Here is a 10,151-nt window from a genome sequence, read left to right as displayed (position 1 = left end):
TAATCAATATGTGGTCATTGACTCCTGTAGGATATCCCTACTTCACATCAAGTTAGGAATACTGAAAAGAATTTGAAGAAAGAGGTGGGAGAAAAGAAATTGCCAGGTACCAGGTAGCATAGGAAGTAGGTGAAACCACACTTAGATAGCAAGCCAATGTATCAAAATAACTGCAGACCATTACATGGGAATTCTAGGGGCAGATGGGTAACAAATGGGAAGGATTATTGTGCCTTTTCCAGAAAAATAAGCAATAAACTGAATAGTCTAAAGATGCTAGCCCCCTCCTCCTCTTCTTCCACAGACCTCCATTAGATATAAGTGGCTCCAGAGGCATGTGCTGAATATGATTCAAGAAATAAGCATGGGGCAAAAATATCACACTTTTTCCTTCCATGCTCTCCTGTGTATACTAGTGAGAAGAGCTTTTGAAGTTGAAATCCGAAGACATGGGTTTGAATTTTGCTTCATATAAACAGTATCTCATAATTAATAGCTATTAACTAATAATTAATAATTATAATAACCAATTAACAATATAACCAACAATTAATAGCAAAGCTCATAATCTCTAAACTTCAGTTTTCTCATCTATAAATGAAAATCATAATATTCACAGGGCTAGCTTTATAAGGCTGCTATGAGGAAAATGAGTTATTTGGAAGATGTGGGATGTGTCCTTTAAGAGCAAAGACCATCTTTTTTTTCTTTTTGGTCTTTGAGTTCTTAGGGCCTAGCACATAGAGGCACTTAATAAATGTTTGAATTTAATTTTTGCTTAAACTTAAAGAACTATAGAAGTGAATTGTTTTTTCAGCACAGTTTCACAGATGTTAATTTGGCATCTATCTAAAATATTTTCAAACCTTCTAAATATATTTTGTTATACCTTTAATGGCTGTTTTTGTTTCTGAAAAGTTGATTTCCCCTTCATTCCCCCAAGAAAATGTGATATTGAAACAGAATCTGTTTTCTTAAGTAAATGACATTGGGAATAATGAAACAGAGGTGCAATTGTTTTCCTATGATGAGAAAACTGTCTCATTGCAAATAAAAAAGTCCTCTTTTCCTGAATTAAATGAAATAAAATCCACTAAGTATCTTTCTTTAAATGAAAAAAAATCACTGTGAAATCATGCAAATAGTATAAGATATAGTCAGGAGGTTGTTGACTTTTGAAATCTGCTACAAAAACCTCATGGCACTACTTCCTTCTCCCATCCCTCTGAGTAATTTCATATCTATTTACTTTAGGGTGGTAATCTCTGAGAGCAGAACAAAAATATACTGGTCTAGTTCATGAAAGGAAACATGCACAGCTACAGATAGTACCTTGTGATATTTAAATTTGCTAGTTAATTTTTATCTACCTCATTGATTGAAAGAGATGTTTTCTTTTCTCCTTTGTGACAGAGTATACAGAAAAGCCATCTGGCACCTTGCAGACACTGCTGGACACTGCTGTTAAAGAAAATTCTCTTGAGTTCTTGGGTTGCTTGCTTTAGACACCTTTAAAAATGGGACTTGTCAGTGGATTTATGAAATATACTATGTTTATCTTCAACTTCATATTCTGGGTAAGTGTATATTTTTAAAAACAATTTCATGATAGAAAAGAGGCACACACACCATTATGGATGAATCTTGACTGAAAGCTAGAGAAACAAAAGGGAAAACTATATTCTATGGATTTATTTTTATTTTGTTTTAGAAAGTAATTCTTTGGCTATTTTGAGTTTGTGACATGAAAGATTTTTCAGAATGCCCAATGTAAGAATTTCATAAATGTTTTTGATAATATAGATATAAAATTGATGATGGCTAGGACCAGTAATGAAAGTTCTTTGTACCTATCAATCCTAAAGTGATCAGTCCAAAAGGTGAACACCATTGCACAGAAAAATCTCTGATCCTATTTCCATCCCATTCATTTCTCCTCCCAAACCTTCTCACCTAAGTAGGATACAAACAAGCATGTAGGTGAGGTTATAGAATGAAAATACATACAGGAAGAAAATGGTGACAGTCAAATAAAAACAACGGATTGGAAGTCATTGGGGAAAAAAAGATATAATTATTACTTTAATCCTAAAAGTAATAAAAGCATTATCACCTTGAGGTTGAGCAATATATCTTTTTAAATACTGCCTTTAAAATTGAAACAAGTTTTGTTTTTCAGTCATGACACTGTACTTTCCAAATTAGAAAGTTCCTTGGTATAAACCAAAATCAAGTGGTAAAAACAATCCAAAGAGCACTGGAAAACCTATATGTAAACACTAGTAGCATGGGTCACTTCAGTAGATGTAGATGGTGGTAGGAAGGGGAAATGACTATGAAAGTTCTTTGTAAATACTTTTAGAGATGATTTTTAAGTGAGTGGTCTAAAACCTTAAAAATCCTTGGGTCCTAATCATTGAACCCCTAAGGCTTCCAGCCCTTTCTATACATTGAAGCTTCTTTTATGGGCTGTCTTCCCCTATTAGAATGTGATTTCTTTTGGAATGTGGGACTATCTCACCATTTCTATCAGTATCCCCCATTTTTTTTGAGAGGGGAAGGCAGGGCAATTGGGGTTAAGTGACTTGCCCAAGGTCACACAGCTAGTAAGTGTGTCAAGTGTCTGAGACCAGATTTGAATTCAGGTCCTCCTGTCTCCAGAGCTGGTGCTCTATTCACTGTGCTACCTAGCTGTCCCATTATCCCCAGATTGTATCACAATTCTTGGCACATTGTTAGCTCTTAATGAATGCTTGCACATTCACTGAGGTAAGAAGTGAAAGGTCAAGTTTAGGGAACTATAAATAAGCCAATTTGTCTAGAACACAGGGTGCATGAAGGGTAATAATAGGTCTTAAACTTGGAAAGGGCATTAAATACAAAGCAAGGGATTTTTTAAAATCTTGGTCATTAAATGCAAGGTGAGGAATTTGTTGCATTTCCTAGGGACTTTAAATACATTGTTTTAATCTAGGAACAGAAGGAGCTACTAGAGATTTGAGAAGTGTCACAGGATTTTAGGAAGAATATATTGGCAGTTATTTGGAAGATACTGTTTGGAGATAGGGCCTGAGTAAAAAATAGCAAGTCCCTCAATCAGGGTTGTCCTTTTTCAAAACATCTTGTTTCTAAGACATTTAATATAAAGAATTATCTTTCTCTAAGAGGAAGAATGTCAACATTATAACTCTTAAATGAAAGTTCTGTGCACATATATGAGTTTCTGTGTGGTCTATGAAACCTTGGAGACAGATGAACCCAACAGTGTATATCAGAAGACATGTTTGTCTCTCCTTCATGAAAGCCTGCCAGATGAAGTGGGAAGCACACTGGATTCTGGTTTTTATGTGACCTTCATAACACTCTTGAATCCATTCCCTTCTTTTCACTCATATGGCAGCCACCCTAATTTAAACTCTCAGTACCTTTCACCCAGGATAGTAAAGAAATTGATTTTTAAGATGTAAAATAATTAACACAAGTTATTAGTATTATTACTGTCTTGTTTTTATCTCAATAGTGGAATTTAGAAAATAAATGAGGTGTGATAATAGCTCACATCAATGAAATATTTTGCATCTTACAAACTGTTTTCCTCACACAGAATCTTGAGGTAAATAGGACAGATATCTTATCTGTCTCAGAATGGAGAAAAATGCATAACATAGAGTTTAAGTGTGACTTAACCAAAGCTGCCCAGTTTGTGAACCATCAATCCATAAGCATTTATTAAACACTTATTATGGCCAGGTACTGAAGATAAAAAGAAAATGAAAAGGCCTCTGCCTCAAATAACTAACTGGGGGAAGTAACATTTATGCATGTGAAAAATATATACAAATAATATTCCAAATATATACCATGTAAATCCAAGATAATTTTAAGGATGAGACAGCATTTTGTGGGATCCTGAATGGTCTCATAAAGGGGGTGGTATTTGAGTTGAACTTTGAAAAAATGTAGTAATTCTAAGAGAAAGAATTAAGATGGGGGTACATTCTAGACATAGAGAATGCCTTATGTAAACCACTGGAATTAATAAAAAGGTCATTTTGGTTGAACCAAAGGGTATGAGAATAGAAATAATGTGTAAAATATACTTGGAAAAGAAGGTTGGAGAAGGGTGACAAATGCTTTAAATGTCTAACAGAAGAGATTATGTATCCTAGAAGCAGAAGAGAATACTAGAGATTAGTGAGCAAGGCATGTGGATTATGGATGGTACTTCTGTAATTATGTGGAAGATGAATTGGAGAGGGGTGAGTATTGAATCAGAGAAAAATTAGGTACCTACTTAGATGCCAGGTTCTATGCTAGGTGAAGAAATGAAAAGACAAAGGTGAAATAGTCCCTGCTTTCACTCACCTTCTATTGAGGAAAATAACATCTACACATACAGGTATTATTTTATTATTGTTGTTATTATTATGAGAGGAAGGCACTTGTTTAAGTGCTGTCTCTGAAAAAGGAAGTTTACTGTCAGTGTTCCACACAACTTTTCAAGATCATAAGTTGCACGAAAATACTGAGCTATATTGGCAGGAGTTTCTTCACCTGGGAATTTCCTATATCAATCCCAGGTCTGGTTGCCCATCTTTATCATAATCTTCATTTATCATCACCATTCCCATTGTCATTCTCCTCCTCTCCATTCTTCTCTTGTTTTTGACATTGCTTTCTGCAATTGGAAAAAAAAAACTGTATTGAGCTCTCACTGCATTTTCTTTAGGATAGCTGATCGTATCTTCTAGACCACTCTAATAGCATGCCAAGGATGATATGTGACTCATCCTATTCCCAAATGATTTTGATTTCTCCTGTTAAGCTTTCTGCTAGGCTTTCTTTCCACATTGCTTAGAAATGATGATATTTTGGGGGTTTGCCAATGTCTATTAAAACCACTGCTCTTAAGTTATTATGGATCAATGGTATGTCTGGGTAATTGTGGTCAAAGTTGTGCTTGTGATAACACTCAGGTTCCACAGGAGGTTATCAGTTGGATTCTATAGGAAATTTTGAAGCCTCCGTTTGTCGTACAAACAATTTGCCCTTTGTTAACTTGTACAATATAATGAATCCCTGATATACATACATATATATGTATATATATATAGGATTGTGTCTTCCTATGTTTATATATGTGCTAAATCTTTTTAGCCTCCAGTAAGCAGTTTCTTTCATTTCTATGCACAATATGCATTGGTTTGCAAATCTAAGCTCTTTGAGGATAATCCATGACCTGATGTTGAATTGCCATTGTAAACCTTTCTGATTCAAGAAAATGACTCAGTTATTTGTTCACTGTTTCTTTATTAAAAACAATACTGGTTGAATTAATACAGATGCTACCAGTGCAAGGCATTTTTATCTTTTACTTAGCCATTTTATGGGGGTGTTACCCATGAGAGACATTTTGATCTTTTATCTTAGTCATTTATAGGCTTCATTCTGAGACGAACAACTTGTAGTTACATGAGATAAATCCAGTGACATGGATCTATGATCACCTTTTGCTATTGCTCATTCACGTGATGCTTGTTTCAAAAGTTTTCCTATAAGGTTCTATCATGCTTCTTGTATGCTCTGCGAATGCCAATCCTCTCCCTTATTTTTGAGGAGGAAACCTTCTGTTTCTATACATTCAGTAGGATGTTAGACTCAGTGTTTTACTACTACCATTATTATTAATAATGGGTCATTATACTTGTCACAAACCCAGGTTAGAGATAGTATATGGCAATGAACCAGCCCTGAAAATAATTTCTGTTTTCTAGAGTACTTTATATAACCTTAAAACTTCAATTACAAATCCTATAATGCATTCATTATCTGAAATTGGCCAAAGGATGGGGCTTAGATAATAGATATACAGGATGGTTTAAAGCTGAACCATACAGTCTTTTATTCTGTGGTACTTTTATTGCTTTATTTTTATGGTTATTTCCTACTCCTCAGTGCTATGCTAATAAAGATACATTATCTTACAGCTATTTAGAGCTAACAAAGGTATATCACCTACACACAGTTTGATACTTCTAATTTCCCTGGAGAGTGACAGTGTAGATTTCCTTTCTCATGGTGTTTTGAGACATACCCTACGCTGACTGTAAGTTCATGCAGTGTAGCTTTTGAGTGAAAGGAACAGTTGTGAGGACTAACAATATATCTTTTCAGCCAATATATGATGTCAGTACCTGAAATTAAAGCACAGCATGGGGAATGTGGAGAGTTTATGGAACAAATATTTCAAACCTTCCCACTCATTTCCCCACAGTTATTTTTTTTTCCTTTTAGAATGGACCCACTCACAGTTAACATTGGGATTTAAAAAGAAAAATCCTTCCAAGGAAATTAACAATTTGTCACAGTCCTAACATTTATTGAAATTACAAATAATATAAAGGTTAGATTGACATGGTTTTTCTTGAAAATCCTTATCACCTTATATTTTCACAATCACATTGTTTCTAGGGTGATTGCTTAGCTAGAGCTTGTAAGACCAGGTAGCTGTTTGGATATTTTCAAGATAATAGATTCAGTATATCAATATATGTTGATGTCTTTGAAGGGAGAGGACATGATAGGTCATGTAAGTTTTTTGTGCTTTCTATTTTATAGAAACACGGACAAATCATGAAAAGAGAGTAAAAAAACCATTACTTATCACTCACTATAATATCCTGATTTATATCTCTTGGAACTATATATGCTGAGTAGATGTCAGTTCTGAACCATTTGATTTGTTAGGAGTTAAAACTGATGTTTCCAATTCTGATTTTTTTGGACCTTCAAATACTCTAAAATCTGGCTCTACATGGCTCTCCAAAACCTGACTACATGACTCTCCCTACAAATGCAGCTGCCCAAACATGTTTTCTGTGGAATATTGATTAACAAAATAAAGTGTGTGTGTGTGTGTGTATGTCTTTTAACACATGATCCTTCTGTGTGACTGGCCAAGGCATTTTGTATTTCAAATCACTCTCTGGGACTTTATACACTAAGTCAAAGATGGACATTTCCTGGGAGTTTCCAAGAAAGGAGTTGTTGCTGACAGAATCTCATGGCCTTTCAGGTGCAGTGACCCTGCTGCTGAAATGCCCCATTGTTAAGTTTGAGTATAGCTAAAATGTGTTAAGTTTTTGAAATATTAGGAAGCAGGGCTTGATGATGTATCTTTAAACATGAACCATCTATACCTAGTTCAGAGAGATGTTCTATGTCTGAATTTGGATCACAATGAAATGGGCTAATCATAATTAAGATGTGAACAATGTTTTTTCCTTAAGGCACAGGAATTCTTAACATTCAGTTCTCAAACTCATTTTTAATGAACATTTTGATAGATATATTTCAATGTAATATTTCCTTTGTTATCTTATATATTGTATTAGATGCATTGAATTCTGGGAAGGGGACCACAGACTTCACTAGACTTCCAAAAGGGTTCATGACACAACAAAAAGTTAAGAATCCTTGTCCAGTTTTCCCCCCTGGCATTTGAATCACTTGTTTGACAGACAAATCATTTATGAGAATAACTCCAATAAATAGATTATGTTTTATTGCTATTTGTAGAGGGATTTGATAAAAATACTATAATAGTCTTCTTAAGCCATAAGTTTGCATGACACTTTACAGTTTTCAAAGCACTGGCATATATATTATATAACTTGATACTCACAATAGCCCTATAAAATAACTAGGGTAAATTTTATTATTATTCCCATTTTACAGACCTGGAAAGTGAAGCCTAGAACTGGTAAAGTGATTTAAGATCACACAGCTAGTTAATAACAAGAGACTTAGTCCATTTGAGACTTTTTCCATTGTCCCACACTGTCTTATCATATTTAGTAACTTGACTTTAATTGCTAACACAATTTGTCCCAATCAGAACTCTTGCATAGGCTTATTAAGGCCTATTTTTATTTTGCGTACTATATATTCATTTTTTGGAGGGGGTAAGGCAAGGCAATTGGAATTAAATTACTTTCCCAAGATCACGTAGCTAATGAATGTGTCAGGTGTCTGAGGCTAAATTTGAACTCAGGTCCTCCTGACTCCAGTGCTCTATTTGCTGCGCCACCTAGTTGTCCTTATATATTCAATTTATAAATAAATTAACAAGTATTTACTAAGCACTATGTACTAGGTACTGTACTAAACATTAGAGAAATTAAAAAAATATTCCCACCCTCAAGGAGTTTAAATTCCAATGAGGGAGACAATAATTTTGAAATCAGTATATACAAGATAAAAAAAAAAACTGAATCGATGGAAGGTAGTCTTATTGGGAAAAGTTGTGAAGACCTGGAATGATCTTTTGTAGGTGAAACATGAGGTAAGTCTGGAAGGAAGCTAGGGAATTTAGGAATTGGAGGTTGGGAGGGAGGACAGTTCAACCAGTGCAAAAGGGACAGAAATGTGCATGAGGGACAGTTATTGGGCCAGTATGTCTGGATTGTGAGTAGGGAGGTTGGAGCAATGGCAGAGTAATTTTTTTTTCTTTTTGCAAATGCTTTATTAACTTCTGATTTACATCATTCATTTCTGCCAGATTTTGAGTTACACATTTTCTCCCCGTTTTTCCCCTACCACCCCCCAAAAATAGCAGTCCCACAGGATATCCTCTCCTTCAATCTGCTCTTTCCCATATTTTCTCTCATACCCCCTTTGACTTTTCCAGTAGGGCAGGGGGATCTCTATGCCCCAGTGCCTGTATATCTTATTTCCCAATTACATGTAAGATAATATTATTAATAGTATATATATATACACATACATATTTAAACATTTAATTCTAAAACTTTGAATTCCAGATTCACTTCCTTCCTCCTTTGTCACCTGCCCCTACTGGAAAGATAAGCAGTTCAGTATAGGTTGTACAGTTGTAGCTTATGCAAAACATTAACATAGCTGATATATTGTAAAAGACTGACTATATTTCCCTCCCTCCTATCCCACCTCCCACTAGTTCTATACTGTACTTTGATCCCATCCCTTTTCAAAAGTGGGTGCTAACAACTTCCCTCCTCCCCAGCCTGCCCTTCCTTCCATCATCCCCCCTCTCATCCCCTTCCCCCCCTACTCTCCTGTAGGGTAAGATACCCTATTTAGTGTGTATTTAGTTCCCTCCCTAAGCCAAATTAAATGAGAATAAGGTTGACCCATTCCCTTTTGCCTCCTTATTCTTCCCTTCCATTGTAACCATTTTACCTTGCCTCTTCTATATGAGATAGTTTACCCCATTCTGTCACTCTCCATCTCCTCTCATTATATTCCTCTCTCACCTCTGAATTTCACCTTTTAAGTATCATCCCTTCCTATTAAGTTGGTCCTGTGCCCTCTATCTATGCCTACCTGTAAACATATTCACATATATATTCATACGTCCATATACCCTCTGATATAGACACATATATATATAAATATAAACATATATATATATATATATATATTCCTTCAACTATTTTCATACTGAGAAAAGTTTCATCAATTACAATTATCATTTATCCATGTAGGAATGTTAATAGTTTCACTTTGATAGGTTCCTTATGGTTTCTTTTCCCCGTTTACCTTCTCATGCTTCTCTTGCTTCTTATATCTGGATATCAGATTTTCTATTCAACTCTGTTTCTTTCATCCAGAATGCTTGAAAGTCCTCTATTCCACTGAATTGCCATATTTTCCCCTGAAACATGATACTCAGTTTTGCGGGGTAGGTGATTCTTGGTTTTAATCCCAGCTCTTTTGCCCTCCGGAATATCATATTCCAAGCCCTTCAATCCCTCAGTGTAGAAGCTGCCAGATCCTGGGTTATCCAATTGTGTTTCCACAATATTCAAATTGTTTCTTCCTGGCTGCTTGTAATATTCTCTCCTTGATCTCAAAATTTCTGAACATGGCTGTAATATTCATAGGCATTTACTTTTTGAGATCTTTTTTAGGAGGTGATCGGTGGATTCTTTCAAGCTCTATTTTGTCCTCTGGTTTTAAAACATCAGGATAGTTTTTCTTGAGAATTTCTTGGAGGATGATTTCTAGGTTCTTTCTTTGATTGTGGCTTTCAGGTAGTCCAATAATTTTTAAATTATCTCTCCTGGATCTATTTTCCAGGTCAGTGGTTTTTCCAATGAGATATTTCATAT

General features: G+C 35.1%; 1 protein-coding gene across 1 annotated transcript in view; it reads left to right on the top strand.

Moving 5' to 3' along the window:
- The first annotated feature begins 1,419 nt into the window (after nt 1–1,419).
- Nucleotides 1,420–10,151, top strand: part of TSPAN8 (tetraspanin 8) — a 41,274-nt gene continuing 32,542 nt past the window's right edge. Inside the window, exon 1 of the mRNA XM_069082168.1 lies at nt 1,420–1,577. Within this exon, the coding sequence (XP_068938269.1) occupies nt 1,518–1,577 (60 nt within the window). The 5' untranslated portion in view covers nt 1,420–1,517. The remainder of the gene's footprint in view (nt 1,578–10,151) is intronic.

This window comes from Petaurus breviceps, unplaced genomic scaffold, assembly GCF_028583685.1.
Source record: "Petaurus breviceps papuanus isolate PSGF00001 unplaced genomic scaffold, PetGlider_PUasm1.0 156, whole genome shotgun sequence".
Taxonomy (NCBI): Eukaryota; Metazoa; Chordata; class Mammalia; order Diprotodontia; family Petauridae; genus Petaurus; species Petaurus breviceps.
This window is presented reverse-complemented; position numbering and strand designations above follow the sequence as displayed.